Source organism: Felis catus, chromosome E2 (genome assembly GCF_018350175.1).
Source record: "Felis catus isolate Fca126 chromosome E2, F.catus_Fca126_mat1.0, whole genome shotgun sequence".
Taxonomy (NCBI): domain Eukaryota; kingdom Metazoa; phylum Chordata; class Mammalia; order Carnivora; family Felidae; genus Felis; species Felis catus.
In genome coordinates this window covers 11,134,259-11,156,929 of record NC_058382.1, presented here as the reverse complement: position 1 = coordinate 11,156,929, position 22,671 = coordinate 11,134,259, and the positions used below count along the sequence as shown (strand labels likewise).

Sequence of the window (22,671 nt, the reverse complement as noted above, 5' to 3'; positions counted from 1 at the left end):
TGGAAGAGGGGGCGGCCTCTAGCGGCAGAGAGGCGGAGCCTAGGATAGGGTAGTGAGAGGGGCTCAGGAGGGAAAATGATGAAGGAACCTAGAATGGGGGCGTGGATCTCAGAGTGGGTTGGGGCGGAGCCAGGGGAGGTTTTCAGGAGAGGGTATAAAGATTCTACCGCTCTGAGGTAGGGTCTGAGCTGAGATCCTAGGAGGGAGTGGGAAAGGGGGCAGGAGAAACTACTCAGAAAGTTTGAGAAAAGGGGAGGAGCTCAGATACGGGTGGAGCTTAAATTAATTTAGAATGATGCAGGTAGTTGGGCGGGGTCAAAGACCCAGGAGGTAGAGGTGTGGCCTAGAGAAAATACATAACAACATGCAGGGTTGGGGACGCGGCCCAGAAGGTAGGCGTAACCCACCGAGAGGAGGCCAGCTTTGGCTCACCACAAAGTAGCGGCTGAGCCTGTAGTTAAGAGGCGGAGCTAGAACGGAGAAGATTAGGATGTCTGAGGCTGTGTGCTTGAATGGATGGACAGGAACTGGAAAAGAAGCAACTGAAGTCCCGGGGCAAGACCCGGAAGTGGAGGCGTCGAACTAAAAAAGAAAGGATTTAAAGATTTTGAGGATGGGGGCGGGACCACGGAAGTGGGCGGAGCTTAGAGGGAGCAAGGTTGGGGACCCGAAACCCAAAGTAGAAAACACTGATTCTAGAATTCGTTTCCCTGCAACACTGTTTACTTCTATGACTCAGTTTCCTCTTCACTAAATCGGAGAGGATGCAAAATCGTGGTAGCACGTGGTAAGTGCTAATTTTTTAAATTATTTTTCGCGACCCAGATCCCAACCTTCGCTTTGAAGGTGCAGGAGAGAGGACACCCAGGAGTCCAATCCCTTCTAGTAACTCGAGTGCAGGTCAAGGACACAGGAAGGAGATTTAGGTGGTTTAAAATCTCACAGTGGAGGGGATTAATGGAGTGGTGGCGGGGCGGGGGGGGCCAAGGGGGGCGGGTGCAGGGTGGAGGCTTCCTGATCCCAGGGCTGAAGGATGGCGGCCTTTGCCCGCCTGCTGGAATGTCTCCTTTGGTCAGCTCGCAAAGAACAGGAGGCAGAAGAGGAGGAGGAGGAGGGACGGAGGACTCACGACGGGCCTCGGTCGCTCCTGGACGCGCCGCGATGCTTCCAGCGGCCACACGGGGGTGCGGCCGCGTCTTGGGGACTGCGCTTTGGGGCGAGCGCTGTGCAGGGCTGGCGCGCGCACATGGAGGACGCGCACTGCGCTTGGCTCGCTCTGCCCGGGCTACCCCCAGGCTGGGCTTTCTTCGCGGTCCTCGATGGCCACGGCGGGGCGCGAGCCGCCCTCTTCGGCGCGCGCCACCTGCCTGGCCACGTGTTTGAGGCGCTGGGCACCGCGCCCGACGAGCCCGAGGGAGTGCGCGGGGCGCTGCGTCGAGCCTTCCTGAACGCAGACGCACGCCTGCGTGCGCTCTGGCCTCGTGGCGAGCCGGGGGGCTCCACCGCCGTGGCGTTGCTCGTCTCCCCGCGTTTTCTGTACCTGGCGCACTGTGGTGACTCCCGAGCGATGCTGAGTCGCGCCGGCGCTGTGGCCTTCAGCACCGAGGACCATCGGCCTCTCCGGCCTCGGGAACGCGAGCGCATCCACAACGCGGGAGGCACCATCCGCCGCCGGCGCCTCGAAGGCTCTCTGGCGGTATCCCGGGCACTGGGCGACTTTGCTTACAAAGAGGCTCCGGGAAGGCCTCCTGAGCTGCAACTCGTTTCCGCGGAGCCTGAGGTGACCGCCCTGGCTCGCCAGGCCGAGGACGAGTTCATGCTATTGGCCTCTGACGGTGTGTGGGACGCGATGTCTGGCGCTGCCCTGGCGAGACTGGTGGCATCGCGCCTCTGCCTGGGCCTGGCCCCGGAACTTCTCTGCGCGCAGCTATTGGACACGTGTCTCTGCAAGGTCCTCGGGGCGGGGCTTGGAGTCATTGAGGGGAAGACGTTAAAGGATCTAAGGAGGAGGGAGTTTTAGAGGCTTCCTCAAGCAGAGTTTAGGACTCCACTAAAGGGAGTGGCCTGCCGGAGTGGGCAGGACCAAAATATGGAGAGGGTGGAGACTGAGGGCCGCCTTGAGTCAAGATGGGAGAGCAGTAACGCAGGATAGGTAAGTGGGAGGGACTTGAGAGAAAGGGCGTGGCCTTCTGGAATGGGACTGCCTAGGATTTAGGAGTTGGGTCCTGAAGTATGATTACTGCCAGGGGGAAGAGCAGCTAGACAGCAGAGTGGGAGGAGCTTCGGGGAAGGGGCGTGGTCCTCTGATGGGGATTGGCTAGGACAGTGAGAGGGCGTGGTCTAGGTGATTGGTCCTGGGGAGAGGACTTGGGTTAGACTGGCAGGTGGGCAAGATTTGAGAGAAATGTGTCCAACCAGATTGGGCAAGAGGGCACTAGAACGCTGAGATTGTCGGGAGGCTCCGCTTCCAAGGGCGTGGAGGCGTGCTGGGGCATTCGACCGTGTCCCACCAGGCTCTCTTTCCTCCACTTTCCCCAGGGCAGCTTGGACAACATGACCTGCGTCCTGGTCTGCTTCCCCGGGGCCCCCAGACCTTGTGAGGAGGCAATCAGGAAGGAGCTAGCGCTGGACGCAGCCCTGGGCCGCAGGGTCTCTGGTGAGCAGGCTCCAAAAGCATAGCGGGAGGGGTGGCCGGTAAGCAAGGACACTCCCATAATCCTTGCCTCCTTCTCAGAGCTGTATTCCTCGGCTCAGGAGCCCCCCAGCCTGAACACGGTTTTCAGGACTCTGGCCTCAGAAGACATCCCAGATTTACCTCCTGGGGGAGGGCTCTACTGCAAGTGAGTCGGGATGCGGTGAGGTGGAATGGGGGGATGGGGTACCAGAAGGAGGATCCCCACCTGAGGGTCTCTCTCTGCTCTCCAGGGTCGCTGTCATTGCTGAAGCTTATTCTCGGCTCTGCCAGGCCTCAGGAGGGCGCTGGCAGGTAAGGACCCTCTGTTCTTGAATGTTTCTCTTAGAAACATGTGACGCAGCTCTCCTACCTTTAGTGTTGGGGAAATTGAGGCCAGAGGAGACAAGGGACTTGGCTCATATGTTAATAAATTCTCACTCCTGGCCCTGAAGCAATGTGCTAGACACGATGAGGCAGGGCACGGGCGGGGCGGGGGTGGGGTGATGCAGAAGCAGAAAAGACTGCTCCTCCTCCCAACAAATGTGTCCCCTGCATTGCTCTGTAAAGCCCCATGCATCATCCCAAACACCACCCCCTTCATCCATAAGTAAGGCAGAAAAATTCGAGGAATGTTTATGACCAATCCCAAAGACTGGGTGTGCTGCAGAAACCACTGGGATGTCTCCGAGGATGGTCTGGGTCTCGGAGGAGAGAAGTGGTGAATTGGTCCCACGTAGCCTACAAGAATTTGGAGCTGTCCCAAGAGGTGGTGGGTGGAGCCACATAAACGAAGGCGGGGGTGGGGGTGGGGTGGGGTGGGAGTCACCACCTCAATGGGATGGAGGGAGCTGGGGCTCAAGCCTGCAGTCCTTTGCACGGCGGCGGAGAAGGCAGTTCGGGGAGAGGACTGTTGATAGTTTCCCAGCAGCAGAAGGATGTATTTGTCAGCATTGTTTGCGTTGTAATTGACAGAAGCCCAATTCCACCTGGGAATGCAAGACAGGGAACTTAATGGGTCAAGTAATTGAAGAGTTCGAGGCATGACTACATCCAGTTGTCAGATAACGTTATCAGGAACGATCTCTTAGTTTTATTTGCTCTGCGTGGACTTCCGCATGCGGTAGCAGAGAGTTGCAGCACTAGCCTCCTGGCCCAGGAGCCCAACATCCCCAGTGGAGGGAGTACCCCAGGTTCCCGGGAGCTGAGAACTCACTGGCCACACTGGACCACATGGCCAACAGGTCAGTGTGTCTCTGATTGGCCACGCTGGGGTCACATGCCCACCCCAAGCGCCACAGGCTGAGGTCCACTCCACTCAAACCTGATGGATTGAGAGATGGGGAATGGCAGTCCCTCAAAGGAAAACAAGATCACAGGGGAGCAGACACAGAGACCCAAGAAAAGGTTCCTATTGGCCATTTCCCACCTTTTGTGTTACAGAAGGGCCCAAATGGGGCCAGAAAACCCACTGGCACCCATTCAAACTCTTCCTTGGACTTGGAGGCCTGACAGCTGTTGCCCTCTGGGGATCCTCTGCCACTTGGGGCCTCAAGGTCACTAAGGAAGAAAACTCCCCTTCCCCAGCTACACAGATCGGCGGAAGGAAGACCAACCGATGGAGGAACCCCAGAATGTTTATTTCCCCTTCTCCTACTTCCCTCTCGCAGAAAGTCTCATGAGAGGGGAAATTCCACTCACCATCTGAAAACAAAAAACAAAAATCAAACCACCCCAAATCCAGTGTTTTTGAAGTATTTTCGGGCTGAATGGACCCTTAAGTGATCACACAGTTCAGGGTGCTTGGGTGGCTCAGTTGGTTAAGCGTCGGACTTTTGATCTCAGCTCAGGTCATGATCTTGCAGTTCATGGGATCCAGCCCTGTATCGGGCTCTATGTGGATAGCACAGAGCGTGCTCGGGATTCTCTCTCTCTCCCTCTCTCTCTCCCCTCTTCCCCTCCTCCACTTGCACACACTCTTCTGTCTCTCTAAAAAAAATAATAATAAGTGGGGCGCCCGGGTGGCTCAGTCGGTTGAGCGTCCGACTTCGGCTCAGGTCATGATCTCGTGGTCTGTGAGTTCGAGCCCCGCGTCGGGCTCTGTGCTGACAGTTCAGAGCCTGGATCTGCTTCGGATTCTGTGTCTTCCTCTCTCTCTGACCCTCCCCCGTTCATGCTCTGTCTCTCTCTGTCTCACAAATAAAAATAAACGTTTAAAAAATAAATAAATAAGTACACTTAAGAACAAAAAAGATCGCACAGTTCAATAACCTCTTCCTTTCCTATTTTTCATTTGTTTTAGGGGGAGATTGGGGAGAGTATTTATTATTAAATTTTAATTATACAACTCAAAATAAATTTCTCTTGTAGAAAACAACAACAACAACAACATTATCTGTCTTCTCATTTGGCAAATATGGATTGGGTACCTGCTGTGTGCAAGACCCGGTTCACAGCCATCACCCAGGCAGAACCACTGAGATTCCCACCCCTGACGGACCCACCAACTAGTGTGTGGGAAGACAGCGAACAAGAGAATTGATATATCATCTCAGACACTGATAAGTGTCCCGAGGAAAATAAAACAGGACAAGGTGATAAGATGTCTGCGGGAGGGGGGCTACTTTGGTTTTTAAATTTTTGAATGGGTCATACGTTCACTTGGTTCAAAATTCACAGGGTACAAAATGGTATACAATGAAAAGTCTTTCTCGGTCCCCTACCCTACGCCATAGACACTCAATTTTCCACCTGGGTTTTTAGACAGGGGGATCAGGGAAGATCTCTGAGAAGGGGGCAACTGAGCATGAGGAGAGACATGACAGAGAACAGGCCAGCCATGCAAATATCCCAGGGAACAGTGTTCCGAGACAGAAGGAGTAGCCAGGGCAAAAGCCTAGAGACAGGATGGAACCTGGCATTTTCAAGATGAGGCATGTTATTTGCTATTTGGACCTTTATAGAAAAGTTTGCAGGCGGCACACAGAAGCGCTACCTCTCCCATTTCACAGATGGGAAAGCTGAGACTCAGGAGGAGAAAAAATTTGCCCTAGGTCACGCAGAACGAGGGTTCCCATTCTGTTGGATCAATATGTGTTGAGCTGCTGTTCTGGGCCTGGCTGGATTGAGTGAGGCAGAAACTGATCAAGTCCACCCCTGCCCCCAAAGAATTCGCAGCTTAGGAGACACAGTGGGAAATAATTATAACCTAGATGGATCAGCGTTCAAGATCTCACAGAGCGGGGTAGAGAAGGGAAGATTACTCAGTTCTTCAGAGATGAAATCTGTCAGAGCATGGCCTCGAAGGATGAGGTGAAGGAGGTCAGCACAGCATCCAGGTAGAGAGGACCAGGCTAGCATAAAGGCTGGGAAAGACGATTCCCTCATCTAGTCGGCTGGGCCCCGAGAATCGTTGGTTTTACACTCATACCTTGCACCCAAACACCACTGCGGGCTCTGAGGGCTCAGGCCAGACGGCTATGGGCCAGATTTATTCCCTACCTCCAGGCCTCAGTTTACCCATTTGTAACCGTTGAACCGATGATTTCCCAGGCATCCTGCCCACGCCTAAGGCACCTCACCCCGGCCAGGTGGCGCTCTACGGGAGGGGCGTGACCGCTAGCGGCGTCACGTGGGGCGGGGCCTGCGGGACCTGCTGCGGAAGCCTGGGAGGGTGTCGGGGCTGAGCCCCAAGCCGGCGCGTGGGGGAGGGGGTTCCCAGAAGCTAGCACTAGGGTGGGTGCCCCTGCCTCCGCGCCCTCCGATTGCTGGGTGATCCCGCCATCCTCTGCGGGCGAAACTGAGTCACGGCGGGGCGTGCGTGGGGAGGGGGCCAGGGGCTTTATCCACACAGGAACCGGGAGTCCTATCCCCACCCAGGTCCAGCGCCGCACCCCCCCACCCCCACCCCGCTGCTGTGAGTCAGCGGCCGGCCGCGCCCCCTCGGCCCACTTCCTCCTCACCTTCCTGGGGCGGGCGGGGGGCGGTGAGAGGGATGGGGCCCTCCAGGCCCATCGCCCCCGTCTGTGCTGGGGAAAGGGTTCACCCCGCAGGAACCCTTCATAAATTGGCAGAGAAGGGAACTTTGGGAGTCTGAAGGTAGCCTTTAAGGGAGAAAATTTGAGAGAATCTAGGATTAACCAGATCGCTCCCCCCGCCCCCTCCATTAAGCAGAATGTGAAGAAATGGAGAAGTCGAAGGGGAGGGTGAGAAGAAATTGTGTCCCCATTAAGATCCTCCTAGGAATTTCCATCGTGGGAGAGAACGAGGGATCCAGGAAGGAACCCTTACCCTCCACCAAACTTGCCCCCGTAATTTGGGGGCGACCCTCCGCATGCATCCCCATGCAATAACGTTGGGGAAGAGGTAAACAGCGGAAGTCTAGGGTTCCGCGTTGCCCTTTTAAGCGCCCTTCACCCCCCCCCCCCACAAACTGCCTTGAGGTGTCCGCGGCCCCTTTAAGGCGCAGGGCATTGTGGGTGCGGGGAGTGGAATTTTGGAACGAAATGTAGCGAAGAGAAGTACAGTAGTAAGAGTAACATTGTACCCGCCGCCGGCCGAGGGGGCGCGCCGGGGACGGGACGCCGCACCCCCTTTCTGCCGCAGGGACCCCCGACCAAACCTCCAGAGGGAGGAGGCGCCTGAGGACCCGGCCCGGTCCCGTCCACGTTCCCCCCAGGAAGCCGGACTCTATGGGGCGGGACCCTGGGGGAGACTGAGCAGAACCTGGAGCCAGCCCCGAACCCCTGAACCTTGAGCCAGGGGCGCCCCGGGAGCACCCACCCTTGGGTGCGCCGCCCGCCCGCTGAGCAGCCATGAGGTGAGCCTCGAACTGCCTCCAAACCCTTCCGCGCTCCGCGCGGGCTCCTCGCCCCGCCTTTGTCCCCCTCCCCCAGCTTGCTCCGGGCTGGAATTTGGGGACAGGGCACTGGGGGCCTCGGATTTGAGGCCGAGCCCCCTTGGACGAGTTCCAGTTACTGACCACTTCGCCATGACTCCTAAGGCTCGGGGTGGTGCCGCTGAGGTTCTCCTGGGAGCCCTCAGATTTGGGGGCGCTCGGAGGACTCCCGAATTTCTTAAAGACTTTTTCAGAGAACCTCCAAGTTGGCAGATACTCCCTGCGTGGAGGCCAGGATTTAGGCAGGGCTCAGACCACCCCCCACAATCTCAACTGGGGCTCCAGAAGGGATGGGGGGGACTGGTTTTGGGGGGTCCCTGGAACCTGGAAGAGAGATTCGAGACGTAGACCTTGGTTTGAGGGGGGGGTCTCTCGTTACGTGACTCTAGAAAAAGCCTTCTCCAGTGGGACCTCGCTTAACTTCGGGGGTGCTTCACCCCCCCCCCGAATTTTGGGGGCCCTCATCCTCCTGTGGAGGTTGGTGCGGGCGAACCCACAGACCCAGGCGCAGCCTCGAGGGGTCTGGTTGGGACTCCCCACCCCCGCCGTTCCCCACCCACATTCAGCTCTAAGCAAGCTGTGCCTAGGACCGAGCCCGAGCGCTCCCCGCGGAGGGCGGCTCCCGGGCCCGGGGCCAGAAGGGCGGCCCCTCGCCCCCACCTGCGCGGTCCTGGGGAGGGAGGGGGCGCGGCAGCTGGGGGAAGAGGGGCCTTTGTCTTCCTGACTCACCTGTCGAGACAGCTGGTGTGGGGGGGGCGGGCAAGGAGCGCAGTGGGCCGGCTGCTTTCCCCACCACGCGCCTCCCCCTGCTCTCACCACCGCCCCCCTTCCTGGCCAGCCGGAGCCGTGGGGTTGGAGGGGGCACGCTGTGAAGCCTCAAGGTCACAGCCCTCTCCCCCCGGGACCCAGGCTTCCAAGACAGCTCCAGCTCTCTTCCCAGGAATTTAATCCTGGGGGTGGGGGGCCCAAAGGACCTGGGGATTTTGTCTTACCTGGGCCTCCCTGAGAACTCCTGGGCTCACCTGAGGGCGGGGCCGGTGTGGGCTGGGGGACCGGAGTAGACCCTCCCCCCATTCTCCCCTCCCCCGGCCCCCCATAATCTCTCCCTTGGGGCCTGAGCCTGACAATACTATCTCCCTTCCTCCACTCTCTCGGGGACTTCCTGCCCCCAAAGCCCCCGGCTTCAGGGGGGAGGCCCCTGGGACGACTGGGGATTAACCCCCTGGTGCCCACGTCCTCCCACTTCCCTCACGTTCCCCATGCCCCTGCCCTCTGACATTAAGAGTGGCATTCCTGTTGGTGACCGTTAGAGAGTCCCCTCCGCATGTGAAAGTGCTTGTAGGAAAATTTGGAGCAAGGGGGAAACCCACAGACACCCTCAAGGTCTCCTGCCTACCCCCATTGTAGCAACGTCTCTTCCAGGACTGCCCTGGAGAGGGGGCTTCTTTCGGGAGCCAGGCTCTCTTCCCTCGCCCTCTTCCCGGGGGACTCTCCTCTCCCACTGCCCCCCCCCCAGCCCCGCCCCTTGCCCCCCCCTCGCGTTTCCGGTCCCAGGCTCGTGGAAGGCGGATGGCGGATGTCCGAGTTAGTGCTGCCTCACTCACTGTGAGACCGTAAAAGGGCAGGAGCAGCGTCTGGGCCGGCCTCCCACCCCCCTCCCCCAGTCCCAGAGGCCTCGGTCCTCCCACAGCCCCCCCCCCCCCCTACTGTTGGATGCGGCCAAACCTCCCACCTCCTGGGGGGTGGGGGCAGAAGTTGAACTAAAGCGTGTCCCACCTGGGGGGGGGGGGGTGGTCTTCCCTGCTGATGGCCACACCCAACTTCCTGGGCCGTGCCCCCTCTCCCAGGACCAGCTAGCATTCAAAAAGACCCATGCCTCTGCCTGAGGCAGCTGGGGAAACTGAGGCTCATGGAGAGGAAGGCCTGGCCCGAGATCCATCAGAAGTTGATAGGGTGGATGGAAGGGAGGGGACTGGGATCTTCTGATTTCTATCCGGTTTGGCTGGGGACAGTCTCGGGGGCAGTCGGAAGAGAGGATGTTAAAATGGAAAATTACGGGGCTCCTGGGTGGCCCAGTCGGTTGGGCGTCCGACTTCGGCTCAGGTCAGGATCTCACAGTCTGAGTTCCAGCCCCCGTCGGGCTCTGTGCTGACAGCTCAGAGCCTGGAGCCTGCTTCAGATTCTGTGTCTCTCTCTCTCTACCCCTCCCCTGCTCATGCTCTGTCTCTCTCTGTCTCAAAAATAAAAAAAAAAATAATAATTAAAAAAAAAAACATTTAAACATTTTTTAAAAAATGGAAAATTACAAGATATAGTTCTTTTTCTCCCAGTTTGACAAATATTTGTTGAGTGTCTGCCGTATCCGAGACTCAGCTGGAATTCTGGGAAGGCAGAGAAAGGGGGCAGAGGTCTGAGAGTCTCGGGGCAGAAGGGACTCAAGTATTTGGGTCCATTTCTTTCTTCTTCCAGTTATGGTAATTATTATTAGCATTAAAAAAAATTTTTTTTTAAATAATGAGACCATTTGATCAGACATCTACTCAGTGCCAGGCACTGTATTATGACTGCCCCCCTCCATGGGAAAACCGAGGCACAGAGAGTTTAAGTAAATCACTTATTAAAGTCTGTGGAAGTAGGCAACTTTGGATTTGAACTCAGGGCTGTCTCAGGGCTTTTAATGCTCTTTAAAAAAAAATACAAGTAACGTGATTTTGCTGTATGAACGCTTAAGATAATGCAGAGAAGCAAAAAGAACCCTTTCTTCCTGTTCATTTATGGGAAACTGAGGCTTTTTGGGGAGGAGGGACTAGAAAGAATCCACACAAGCCCAAAGACCTGGTTCCTCATCCAGGATGGCTTCCAAGGTTTGTAGTTTGGAAAGGTGGTAGGCGCCTGGGGGGACTAGATTCCAAGTTTTATGGTTTAAGGAGGCTGTGGGGTGAATCTTGAGGGGGGAATGACGCAGGGGAGGGAAGGGCAAGCCTCTAATCGGGAAGGCTTGAGTAAACCAGAGTGACTATGCGTGATTGCCTTCAGTGACAGGCAGCCCTCTTGCTCCTGTTCTGACTCCCTTGTTCAGCCAATACCAAGTCCCAGGTCCTGAGTTCAGGGCTCTTCTTATCTCTTTGAATCCTTAGAGAAAACCCGGTGAGTTACGGTTTCCAGGGCTGGAAACTGCAACTCAGAGAGGTGAGGCCACATAGCATGGGGGTGACTTGAGCCCTTTGTCATCCACCACATGTTAGCACTTTCCAGAATGTAGGGACTTATGGGAAGGTATAGGTCCTGGGCTGGCTGGGATTTAAGGCTCTCTCGTGTCAAATCAAGGGTGCGAGACCCCGGGAGACTGGGGGAATCAGGCAGACCCCGTTTCAAACTCACTCCCTGCTGCCCGGGCTGTGGGATTTTCCATTCCAGCTTTTTTTTTTTTTTTTTTGCCTGGTTTACAGTTTTATTTTTTGAACTTGAGTAACGAGGCAGCATCTTATAGGTGACACCAGCCCAGGGTTGAAAAAGAAAAAAGAAATAAGCAATTCAAAAGGGTAAACCGTCCTAAACGTCCATTTCCTCCATCCTTCCTCAGGCCCCCAGGGGCCCTCCGGCCGTGGTTAGTCTCCTGAGAAGCAGCCCCTGCCTGTATCACCTCACCACCCCGTGTGCAGATGTATTTATATCCTCTCACCTTTTTTTTTTTAAACCTCTGATATGCACCACTTTATACCTTGCCTCTTAAAAAATTCAGCTTAGCCGTTTCCTCTTTAAATGAGACTAAGAACTTGGGTAGACTAGGGTACAGACAGGAGCCCCTCCGCTTAACTTGCCAAATGACCTGGGACAAGTGTCTTTACCCCTCTGTGCCCATAGTGCTTCATCTGTAAAACACGGGTAAAGCACCAGAGCCCATGTCCCAAGGTTCATTGGGCAAACTGGGGCTCTGTACCTACAACAGTGTCGGGGACGCAGGCTAACCCATAAAGGTGGGCGCCTTCGTTAAGCGTTTTCCCTTTAACGATGAACAACTACTTGGCGAATGTGGCAACCATTGCGTGTCCATTACGTGCCAGGTACGTAGGTTGTGGGGACACAGCGGTGAACAGAGACGAAAAGAATTGCTGTCCTGTTGCTGTTTGGGAGGGGAGACAGGGATCTGTCAGGAAGGATCCCTGCTGAGAAATAGGGAACATGGGATGAGAGGGAGGAGTTTTTCCAGATGGAGTAGTTGAGGAGGGCTTCCCGGAAGAGGTGACATCCTAAGGGGAGACCTGAAGGAGGCGAGAACCCAGGATGAGGAAGTGCACAGGGCTCGAGGCAGGAATGTGTCTGGCATGTTGAAGGAGGGCCCGACGACTGCGGGGCTGGAACAGAGCAGTGGGGCCGGAACAGCGAGCTTGAGGGAGGGAAGGGATGAGCTCACAGATGAACACGGACCAGACAGGCCACAGAGAGAAGTTGGCTTTTATTCTGCGGGAGCCGCGGGAGCTTCCGAGAAGAGAAGGGCCACGATCCGACTTGCGACTTGTGTTTCAATAAGATCCTTCTGCTGTTCACGGGGACGCTGTGGCCTGGAGAGGGTCAACTCCCTGCTTCCCCAGCCGGGCCAGAGACTCAGCAGGGCAAGGCTGCTCGGGAGAGCAAAGTGCAGGCAGGGTGGAGTGGCAACCATAGCCCCGGGCGCCTGGCCAGAGTCTGCCCTGGGTGTGGGTGGCAGGTGTGGGCGAGGCCTTAACCCTGCTCTGCCAGGGGCAGCGGGAGCCAGAAACGGTCCCCGAGGCCGCACTTGTCTGGAAACAGCACCTGATATTTGGGTGGGGCCCACGCAGTCTCCCCGGTGGCTACGACTGCGGGCTTGAGAGCCAGGTGGCGGGGGTTCAAGTCCTTGCTCTGCTGCTTACCAGCTGTGTGATCGAGGCCAAGTCACTCCACCTCTCTGGGCCTCCATTTATAGTCCTCCCTTGCAAAATGAAGATAAAATAGTGCCCGTCTTGGCGGGCTGCCGTGGACATAAAGTGGGTGTCCCTTTGCAAAGGGCTTAGAGTGCCTGACCGGCTCTAGTGCCCGATGGGAGGGAGGTGCTGCGATTACGTAAACGTGCGAGGGGGAACGGGGGGCTCAGCTTCCTGGCCTAGGAACCGGGGCCTGGGCCTGCTGAGGGGCTTTCCCTGCCCTGTCTTTTACAACGTCAGCGTCACGCCCCAGCCCCCAGCCCCCACCCCCGGCAGAGGCAGAACCATTGCCAAGTATAATTTATCTCCCCGGAAACCCCTGACCACCAACTTCCTCTTTTCAGGAAAAAGTCTGCTGGGGGTGGGGTGGGGCGGGGTGGGGGACCAGTGCTTCCCTCTGGTCTGTGTGTGACCTTGGGCAAGTCACTTCCCGTCTGGGAGCCTGAGTTCCCTCACTGGGGGAGGGGGCATGGAACCTCTCCAGGACTGATGGGGGCTCCGGGGAGATGTGGCCGTCTGACTCCCCAGGGGTGTCCGTTCAGGGTGCCGTGAAAGGGATGCTGACAGTTACTAAGCACTCAGTACGTGCCGGGCACTCTGCCAAGGGCTGTCTGTGCCCAGACTCGTTTACTCCTCCCACTGCCCCGGGAGGTGGGGACTGTCATTTCCCCAGTTTGCGGGCAAGGAAGATGAGTACCTGGGTGGGAAGGTGCTGGCCTGAGTCACATGGAGTAGGCGTCTCAGGGAGCATTTGAACCCACGTCTCTGAATATCAGATCCTGAACTCAGAACCCGTGTCCTGACTCCTCCCTGCCAAAGCTGAGTCAGATGTCACTTCCTCCAGGAAGTCCTCCCTAACCCCCAGGCCAGGGCGGGTGCTCCTTCTGAGCACCCCAAGCCTGGCCTTGGGCTGGCACTGTCCCTGGACAGGACTGTCTACTGCCCTAGAGGGTGGGGCCGGGCCTGTCTGGATCACTGCCCAAGACATAGGCCTGAGAGAACAGGGAGCGTCTGCTGATGGCGGCTGGTGCCCGGGGCCGGATGGATGGGGCGGAAGAGCCTGGGATCTAGCGTCCATGTTCCGCCCACTGCAGACCTCACCCTTCCCCTCCCTGAGCCTCCGCTTCCTCCCCTGACCTGAGCCGGGGAGTGAGGGCTGTGGGGGAAGAGGGGTGGTCAAGCACCCTGGCAGAGACAGGGAAACCGAGTCTGAGAGCACCGGGCGGGGGCTGGTCCCCAGTGCTGCGCAGAGCTCCTGCCGGGTCCCCCCTGTCCTGCTTCTCCTGAGCCCCCGTGTCCAACTCTTACCCGCTCCCCTGAATCTCCGTCCGTCTGTCTCGGACTGTCTGCCTGTCTCTCCTCACTCACTAGGTGCTTGTCTGTCTCTTTCCCCAGCCCCTGTCTTCCCATTTGTTCCCTCCGCCTGTCTCTCTGTCTCTGGCTCTCCCTCCCTCACCCGTCTCCCCACATCCGTCAGTACATTTGTCTCTTGCCGTCTATCCGTCTGACTCTTCCTCTCCCTCACATTCCCAGTTGGCCTCTTTGTCTGTCTCCCTTCCACTCAGTCTGTCTCTGTCCCACCTGTCTGCTTCTCTCTCTCAGTCTCTGCCTCGGTCTCCCTGCAGGCCTGTCTCCCCCTCATACGCCGTGAATCTGCAAATCTCCCCGGGAGACCCAGATGGAGGTGACCAGCCCGTGGAGGGTGGGGCCTGTGCTCGGCTGTGCTAACCTGCCCTTCTCCTCCCTTCCCCACCCCCACCCCGCAGTGAGACCGTGATCTGCTCCAGCTGGGCCACCGTGATGCTTTACGATGACACCAACAAGCGATGGCTGCCGGCAGGCACGGGCCCCCAGGCTTTCAGCCGCGTCCAGATCTACCACAACCCCACGGCCAACTCCTTCCGGGTTGTCGGCTGGAAGATGCAGCCAGACCAGCAGGTGAAGCCTCCGCCTCCCTCTCCCTCTTCCTGTGCAGGCTCTGCCCCCCACCGCTGCCCCCATCATCCTCACCCGCCTTTCCCCTCCTGCCAAGGTGGTCATCAACTGTGCCATCGTCCGGGGTATCAAGTATAACCAGGCCACCCCCAGCTTCCACCAGTGGCGCGACGCCCGCCAGGTCTGGGGCCTCAACTTCGGGAGCAAGGAGGACGCAGCACAGTTCGCCGCGGGCATGGCCAGCGCCCTAGAGGCATTGGAAGGTTCGAAACTGGGCAGAGGGGACCGCTGAGCCCTGCCACTTTACCGCTCTCAAATTAGCCCCATTTTTTAAATGTTTACTTATTTATTGTTGAGAGGGCGAGCGCGCACAAGCCGGGGAGGGGCAGAGAGAGAGAGGGAGGCACAGAATCGGAAGCAGGTGCCAGGTTCCGAACTGTCCACACAGAGCCCCACCCGGGGCTCGAACCCACACACCGTGAGATCACGCCCTGCGCTGAAGTCAGATGCTCAACCGACTGAGCCCCCCAGGCGCCCCAAATTAGCCCCATTCTCATTCATTGCTAACTCACCCCTACCGTGGAGATTCTACGGTGAGGATTTTGCACGGGCCCCTCTGTGCCCCACGTGCACCCATGTGTAAAACGCGCGACTCCCAGGTGACCGCCTCCCCGATCAAGACGGAGATACTTCCAGGCCCCAGAAGGCTCCCTGTGCCCTTTCATTAGGTGCCCATTGTAGTGATACGTCATCGGTTAGTTTTCTGGCATCGCTATGAAGAAAAAGACCTCTGATCAGTGTGAAACGTGGACCTGCCCTCCCCCCCCTGCCCCCGCCCCGGGCGTGTAGGTAGACGCGGGTTCCAGTTCAGCTGGGGTGGGGCCTGCGCCCCTGCATTTGTAGTAAGTGCCCCGGTGAATATGGGGCTGCCAGTGTACAGACAGTACTCTGAGGAGCAGGGCTTGAGGAGACCGGCGTCCGGGGCGGCCACCGTGGCACTTCAGATACCCCGATGGCAGAGGGGCTCGCTTCCCGGGGCAACCTCAGTGCCAGCGGGGGAAGGGCTTGCCCGTCTGGGGGCACAGAAAAAGATGGTGGGTGGTTCAGGTTGTGGGAACCAGAGGCTTGGAGGCGGGTGAGGAAGAGGCTCTCGACCTTTCTGGGAAAGGCATTCTTGGGCTGGGGTCTGAGTGGCGGTGACGGTGGTTAAAAACCTGGACGCCGGAATCAGCCCGAATTGGCAGGGTTCATGCAAACTCTGGTCTGCAAGACACGGGGTAGGTGACGGCCCCATGGGCATCGCTGCCCTCGCTGGGCATCATCACAGCCCCCGGCTCGAACCAGTTCTGTCAAGGGAGGCTGGTGGGGGGACCTTCAACCCACACCCGAGCCCGAGGGTCGGGGTCCTGGAGGAAGAAGGAAGCGAGAGCCTCCGGGCGAGATTCCTGGGAGAGCTGAGCGAGAGAGCTGCCGGGTGGGGCCGAGTTCCAGGGTTGACTCACCACCCTTTCCACTCTCACTTTCCAGGAGGGGGGCCTCCGCCACCGCCACCACCAGCAGCACCTTCCACCTGGTCTGTCCAGAACGGTCCTGCCCCAGAGGAGGTGGAACAGCAGAAAAGGTGGGGCCAGCCCCTGGGAGCCTTACCACTACCAGCGTTCTAGGATGTTCCAGAACCCCTGACTCCCAGAGTCCAGCACTCTCCAACTTTGTTTCCCCAATGTTCCTACTCCCAGGGGGCTAAGAATGAAGGGCTTTCAGAAAACCCCACCTCCTGGAGAGTTCGAGAAGTTCCCACACCCAGAGTTGCAGCACGTTCTGACCCCTGACCCCGTCAAATCCTGGTCCCCACATTCCCAGAGTCCACAAGTCGGTCGTTTTAAAAGATCTTGGGCATTTTGTGATTCAAACGTTCTTGACGGTCTGATGACTAGAAGCCTCACCTCTTGGTCTCCCTGTCCCTGCCCTTCCCCCCAACTCTTTCCTGGGCCCCCGGGGGAGGAAGGCAGTCAGCCCCCTCCCCCCTGGAGACCTGAGAGAGAAGCCGGGAGGTTGCTGGCCATCCTCGGGGACCCCGAGTGATAGCAGCTCTGTCGCCCCTTCTCAGGCAGCCCCCGGGCCCGCCGGAGCACATGGAGCGCCGGGTCTCCAATGCAGGTGAGTGCTTGGTGGTGGCCTTGGGGGGACGTGGAGGCGGGACTCCCCAGAGGAGGGGGGTGGGCCAGCTGGACAGCGAGGGGCGAGGCTTCTCTCTTAGCACCCTCTTTCTCTGTTTCTTTCAGGAGGCCCACCTGCTCCGCCAGCTGGGGGGCCGCCCCCCCCTCCAGGACCTCCCCCTCCTCCGGGTCCCCCCCCACCTCCTGGGGTGTCCCCCTCAGGGGTCTCGGCCGCAGGGCATGGAGCAGGGGGAGGCCCGCCCCCTGCGCCCCCTCTCCCCACAGCACAAGGCCCCAGTGGTGGCGGAACTGGGGCCCCCGGCCTTGCGGCCGCCATTGCCGGAGCCAAACTCAGGAAAGTCAGCAAGGTGAGGGGGCCAGGTCCCGCAGGATGTGGGGTGATGGGGCCCTGATGGGATAATGGAATGAGGCCAGAGTTGCCCGGGGGAGGGGGGGTGGGGGGCTGTCACAGGAGGGCTGAGGGGGGGGGGTGGCAAGAGGCCTGCGCATAAAGCCCCTTCCTCTTTGTAATTTCTCCAGCAGGAGGAGGCCTCAGGGGGGCCCTCAGCCCCCAAAGCAGACAGCGGCCGGAGCACGGGCGGGGGGCTGATGGAAGAAATGAACGCCATGCTGGCCCGGAGGTGAGCCTGAGCCTGGAGCCTGGAGCAGTCAGTGCCTTGGAAAGCTCTGGGAAGGCGTCCCGAGACCAGCAGTCATCACCTGGAGATTCCAGTTCAGTAGGGCCGGGCTGGGGGAGGGCTCAGATTCCCAATGCGTTTGTTTCTTTGGGTGAAAGTTCCCTCTTTGACAGCCAGGTTTGGGATCTCATGCTGGAGATTCCATTCTCCTGAGATGGCTGAGGTTTGCAACCACCCAGGTAGCCTCTAGAATGTTCTCAAACCCAGAATTCTAGGACCTCAGGAGGTCTCCCCTTAGGAGATCCTGCCTGGGCACGTTGGACACTCAGATTCCTAGAATCCCAAGCAGCGGAAGACACAGAGCCCTCCACCCTTCGCGCGTTGTGCTTCCCAGATGGGAGCAGTGTAAGGCCCGCACCCCAGCTGGAGAACAGCGCTCTCTTTAACTTCTAAAACTCAAGTTTTAGAGAATTCCAGAACTCTACGCCTTAGAATCCACCTTTCTAGAACTCTGGTTTAGAACTACCGAGTGGCTGAGGGAGGGCTGAAGCCGTCTGTTTTTGCCTGTCCCTCCTGCAGAAGGAAAGCCACACAAGTTGGGGAGAAACCCCCCAAGGACGAATCTGCCAATGTGAGTTAGGGGCTCTTCCTGCCACGTGCACCTTAGGCTGTACCCTTCCGGTCGGGATACTGGGGAGGGCGGTGGGGGTGTGCTAGGAATGGGCGGGGTTTGAAGCTGGAGGAGGAGAACGAGCCGCCCGTCTCATGACAGTTTTACTTCCCACCAGCAGGAGGAGCCAGAGGCTAGAGTCCCAGCCCAGAGCGGTGAGTGAGCCGGTCCGGCCACGGGGAGCTATGTGTCAGGATGTCCTGTTCTCACCCGGAACGCCCCTCCCGCCCCCTCCCCTCCATGGGGGAGTCTGTGCCAACACTGCTGGGGATTGTGGTCTCGGGAGACGTTTCTTTGAACAGGGGCTGATGAAGCTAGGGGGTGGAGATTGAGGCAGGACCTTCCTTGCCCCTGATCTTCCCGATTCATTGTCTTTCCCCCAGAATCTGTGCGGAGACCCTGGGAAAAGAACAGCACAACCTTGCCAAGGTGGGCCATCAATGCTGGGGCCCCATCCCCCCGGAAATAGTCGGATTTGCCCACTTTGTAGGAAGGAACACCATGTGACCCTTGGAAGGGGAAGCAGGGGAGACGGACCCTCTCTCTAACCTCATTTCTATTCCAAACCACACCGACCCGCTAGGATGAAGTCTTCTTCTTCCGTGACCACTTCTGAGGCCCACCCCTCTACGCCCAGCTCCAGTGATGAGTCAGACCTGGAGAGAGTGAAACAGGTAGCTCAGGGGAGGGGCCAGGGGTGAGAATCGGGGGCTAGAAAGGGGCCACGGGAAGACAGGAGGTCTGGGTCCAGACGCTGCCGCTGGCCTGCCCTGTGATTCCATGATAAAGCCTCTGAAACCTCCGTTTTCCAATCCGAGACATGGAGGGTTTCAATCAGGTCGGGAGGACACTGGAACCACAGCCTCCTCTGCCAGTGCCCGGACAGACCTTACTAATCTATCACTGCACTCCTTCCTGAGGAGTACCCAGAGTCCCTTCCAGCACACCAGCCCCAGCCATCCATCACCAACTGGAATTGGCAGGAGACTGGAATGTATTTGCCAACCCCGGTACTGGATGTTCTCCAGTACTTTTCATCTGGCTCCAAGGATCCAGAATTTTCCCCTAGAATTCTCCAGTCACTCTATGGCTTTATCAGTGATGTCATTGTGTGGGTGGGTGGGTGGGGTGTGTGTATGTGTGTGTGTGTGTGTGTGTGTGTGGTCCTTGAACCTTATTCCTCGGGCCCTTCAGTCATTAAGAAAGGGAGGATTCATTTCTACAAGTCCAGGTACCCTTCCTGACTGGTTACACCCCATTATTTCCAGGAGCTTCTGGAAGAGGTGAGGAAGGAACTGCAGAAAGTGAAAGAGGAAATCATTGAAGGTGAGGCGGTTTTTTAAATTTGAAATGTCTATTTTGGAGGCATCCCTTGCAGAGAGCCCTGTTCTGGAAGGGAAGGGGGAAGAGGCTCCGCCCCTGACCTCTGCCCCTTGTTTCCTTCCAGCATTTGTCCAGGAGCTGAGGAAGCGGGGTTCCCCCTGACCACAGGGCTCCCGAAAATCCCGTATGTCCTTTCTGCACACCCCGCCTGTCACCCTGCTTTCCCTGCCTCAACTTGACTTGGAATTGGCTGAAGACTACACAGGAATGCGTCGTCCCCGCTCCCCATCCTACTTGGAAAATTCCAAGGGGGTGTGGCTTCCTTGGCAACGTGCCCACACCCATACTGGCTGCTGATTGGCTGGGGAGGCCCCCACCCTTTGCTCCCTTTGGTCCTTCCCCTCTCCTTGGGGCTGGTTCCTCCGCTGGGGATGTACCAATGAACCCCACAGTAAGGGGGGAGGAAGGAGGGAATCTCACATTCCCTTGTTCTAGATTCACTTTAACGCTTAATGCCTTCGAATTTTTGTTTTTTTTTAAGAAAAAAAAAAAATATATATATATATATTTAGGTTTTTTGGGGGGAAAGGGAATTTTTTTTTTCTCTTTGGTTTTGATAAAATGGGGTATGGGGAGTTTTTAAATGCTGTGCCCCAGGCTTGTCCCATTTGGGGCAGCTATTTAAGGGGGGGGGTGTCCCACCAGGCTGGGGGCACCTCCACCCCCCACCCCAGAGAACTCCCTTCCCTATGGCTCCTTCCCCTTTTCTATGAGGAATTAAGATGCTGTAACTTTTTGGAACCTCAGTTTTGTTTTGTTTTGTTTTGTTTGTTTTGTTTTTTTATTTGGGTAGGTTTTGGGGGCCAGGCCATTTTTACCCCCTGGGGAAAATAAAAGGAGGGAGAAAGGAAAAGGGGAGGAAACCTCCCCTCTCCCACCTTCACCTTTAGCTTCTTGAAAAATTGGCCCCTACGGAATAAATCTGCCAGTTTTTATAAATGCTAAGGTTTCTGGAGTGATTTGAAGGGCCGCTCTGATGAAGACGGGGATGTGCCCCTCCCCCAGCAAACTCCCTTCCCCTCCTCTTCCTGTTCCGGTTCCCACGGGGCTCCTGCAGCCTGGGTGGTCTCAATACCCTCTCAGCCTCCTCCTGTCCCCAAGCCTCTTCTGGGCTGCCTCCTCATTCCTTTCCCCCCTGCACCAAACAGTTCAGTACCGTAGAGAAAGCTAAGCATGGTCCTTCACTGACTGTGTGGCATCGGGCAAGTCCCTTGGCTACCCCTGGGCCTCAGTTTCCCCATCTGGGAAAGGGCTTACGGGATGACTCTGCCCTTCCTGTGGGACTCCTCCCAGCTTCTCTCGTAATTTCAGTGAGCCTTGTACCCATTTTGTAGATGTACGTCATGGTTCTCTGACACATTCTTAAAGATGACTTCTTTACCCCAGAGCTCCTTTAATTATAAAATATTTACAGTCTTGAAAAAAAAATAGAATTCAGAAGTCACAGAGCTCACACACACCCCCTTCAGTGGTTCAATGGGTTGGCAGGGGGTAGGTGGGGTAGAAAACCCTGCCTGGTTGGAATATTCCATTCGGATGGGGGTGGGGGACTTCAGAGCTGAGGGGCAGGTGGTCCCACTGCGTGAAGGAGGGTGAGGGTGGGCTGGGCGATCAGTCCAAAGGCAAGAAGGAAGAAGGAATCCCTGAGTACTTGAGAGCAGGCTTGGATGGGATGTGACAAGTGACCCATGTAGCAGGGGACTGGGTGGGTCCCTATGAAGGGCTAGCAGGGAAGGACAGTGGAAAAGGACAACAGGAGGTCCAGAACTTCAGGTACACAGAGCCTTAGACCGACACAGAATGGCCCATCCCCAGGCAGGAACAATTTTTCTGTCCCAGAGGACCAAGTCCTGTTGGAACAGGCCACAGGCGGTGGGGAGACCCTGTACCATGGGTTATGCCGCAGACTAAAGTGGGGGGTATCTGTTGGAATGATCCACTTGAGGGGGTGACCTGCTGAGGTACGAGTGGTTGGTGGACTGAAGGCAGGAGCCACAGGATGACTCACTGGGCAGAAGGCCCTCCCAGACCCATCCTTCTCTGTCCCCTCCAAAGTGAGGTAGATGGAAAGTGACCGGGTCTGTAAACCCACTGGGAGCTTGCATTTTCTTTACAATGGTCTGCACCAATGAAGAAGGGGGAAAGGGCGTTCTGGTGTAATGGATGGGGGGGGGGGGCCCTACTCAGATAAGTGGAAGTGTGACAGAATGAGCTGGCTGGGTCCATGTGTCCCGCCGGCCCACCTAGTAGCGGGTGGGTGGGATCCAATGGGACACGATCTCTTTCCATTACAAAGTGTTAAACCCGTGGACTGGGCCTGGGGGGGGGGGGGGGGGGTGCGGGGAGATAGGACAAAGGGACTCCTGTTGGAACAGAGTCCCTGTGGAAGGTACCTCCGGGCCAGGTTAGTAGGGAGGCGGCCGACCAAAAGCCTGGCTGGATCAGCCCCAGTCCAGCCTCCCTTCCGCCCCGAAAGGGACCAGGTGGTATCAGCTGGGCAGGTTCCTCAACGGACCGTGTGGACAGAAGGCCATGTCAGAGTCGTCACAGCCCCGACAACAGCCACATCGAAGACCGGGGCCCTACAGTCCCCTATTCCTCGGGCGTCGCTCGGGGGGCGGACGGCGGGTCCCGGGCGCGGAGCCGGGCGCGCACCTCTCGCATCTGCGCCTGCAGCTCCTCCAGCGCGCTCTGCGCAGGCGCCGCGCGCACCTGCTCCTGCAGGGCCTCCAGCGCCAGCGCCAGGTGGCCCACCTCGTCCCGCATCGCCTCCCAGGCGGTCTGCCGCTCGCTCCTCTTGCGACGCTGGTGCGCCTGGTGGCGCCAGTACTCCAGCACCAGGCAGCCGCCGGCCACGAGGAAGACGGTGGCCTCACCCAGCAGCTCGGCGCCCAGCTCGGCGGCCGCGTCCTCATTGAGCGGCTTGACGGCTTCCGCCCTGAAGCCCATGAGGCGCATCTTGGCCCGCATCTCCGCCCAGTGGTACACTGCGGGGGGAAGAGGGGTGAAGGATCTTTGGCCGCGGAGCCGCTGCAGGCCCCGCCCCTCGACGCCTCGGCGTCCCAGCCGGAGCAATGGGGACGCGGCCGCCGGCGCCAGGGAGTGGGCGCCTTAGAGACCGGCGCCGGGCCGGGTCAGTTAGCGGGCCTGGGGCGGCCCGGAGGGCATCTTCCGAAAGCTTCCAGTAGATTCCGGCAAGCAGCCGGGGCTGAGAAAGGCCGCCCCGGAAGGGCCGTCCGGAGCGGGGGCCGCACCTCTAGGGGGAGGGAGAGGACAGAGTCCGGGCAGAGGTAAAGCTGGCTCCTTGAGCGCGTTCCCAGTGCCCCCGAGGGCCAGCCAGGCTCCCTCCCGCCTCCCCCTAAGGTGGCGCGGCCACAT

General features: G+C 58.0%; 3 protein-coding genes and 1 non-coding gene across 12 annotated transcripts in view; 2 read left to right on the top strand and 2 right to left on the bottom strand.

Annotated features, from left to right (window-relative positions):
• Positions 1-997: 997 nt before the first annotated feature.
• PPM1N (protein phosphatase, Mg2+/Mn2+ dependent 1N (putative)) lies at positions 998-5,274 on the top strand. 7 transcript variants are annotated; one of them, XM_019819339.3, is made up of 5 exons: positions 998-1,951; positions 2,539-2,656; positions 2,735-2,840; positions 2,926-2,986; positions 5,042-5,274. In XM_019819339.3, the coding sequence occupies exons 1-5, from the start codon at positions 1,034-1,036 to the stop codon at positions 5,180-5,182; spliced, it is 1,344 nt and encodes a 447-aa protein (XP_019674898.2). In that variant the 5' UTR covers positions 998-1,033; the 3' UTR covers positions 5,183-5,274. The 7 variants fall into 7 exon arrangements, with proteins under 7 accessions (XP_019674898.2, XP_044902936.1, XP_006941168.1 ...); XM_045047001.1 differs by having other exon boundaries at positions 2,755-2,840; positions 5,042-5,158; XM_006941106.4 differs by lacking the exon at positions 5,042-5,274 and adding an exon at positions 4,115-4,410.
• Positions 3,292-9,098, bottom strand: LOC101082707. Its single transcript, XR_002149804.3, has 2 exons — positions 8,561-9,098; positions 3,292-3,660 (listed from the first exon to the last, which is right to left on the bottom strand). It is a non-coding gene; the product is annotated as an OPA3, outer mitochondrial membrane lipid metabolism regulator (transcript).
• On the top strand, positions 7,199-20,238 carry VASP (vasodilator stimulated phosphoprotein). 3 transcript variants are annotated; one of them, XM_006941108.5, is made up of 13 exons: positions 7,199-7,490; positions 14,278-14,449; positions 14,544-14,709; positions 15,974-16,067; positions 16,554-16,603; positions 16,729-16,970; positions 17,146-17,243; positions 17,820-17,871; positions 18,029-18,065; positions 18,294-18,339; positions 18,494-18,584; positions 19,179-19,236; positions 19,358-20,238. In XM_006941108.5, exons 1-13 carry the CDS (start codon positions 7,486-7,488, stop codon positions 19,393-19,395), a joined length of 1,149 nt encoding a protein of 382 aa, XP_006941170.1. In that variant the 5' UTR covers positions 7,199-7,485; the 3' UTR covers positions 19,396-20,238. The 3 variants fall into 3 exon arrangements, with proteins under 3 accessions (XP_006941170.1, XP_006941169.1, XP_019674903.1); XM_006941107.5 differs by having other exon boundaries at positions 7,202-7,490; positions 17,143-17,243; positions 18,032-18,065; XM_019819344.3 differs by having other exon boundaries at positions 7,203-7,490; positions 17,143-17,243.
• Positions 20,061-22,671, bottom strand: part of OPA3 (outer mitochondrial membrane lipid metabolism regulator OPA3) — a 76,122-nt gene continuing 73,511 nt past the window's right edge. Inside the window, exon 2 of the mRNA XM_045047006.1 lies at positions 20,061-22,280. Within this exon, the coding sequence (XP_044902941.1) occupies positions 21,886-22,280 (395 nt within the window). The 3' untranslated portion in view covers positions 20,061-21,885. The remainder of the gene's footprint in view (positions 22,281-22,671) is intronic.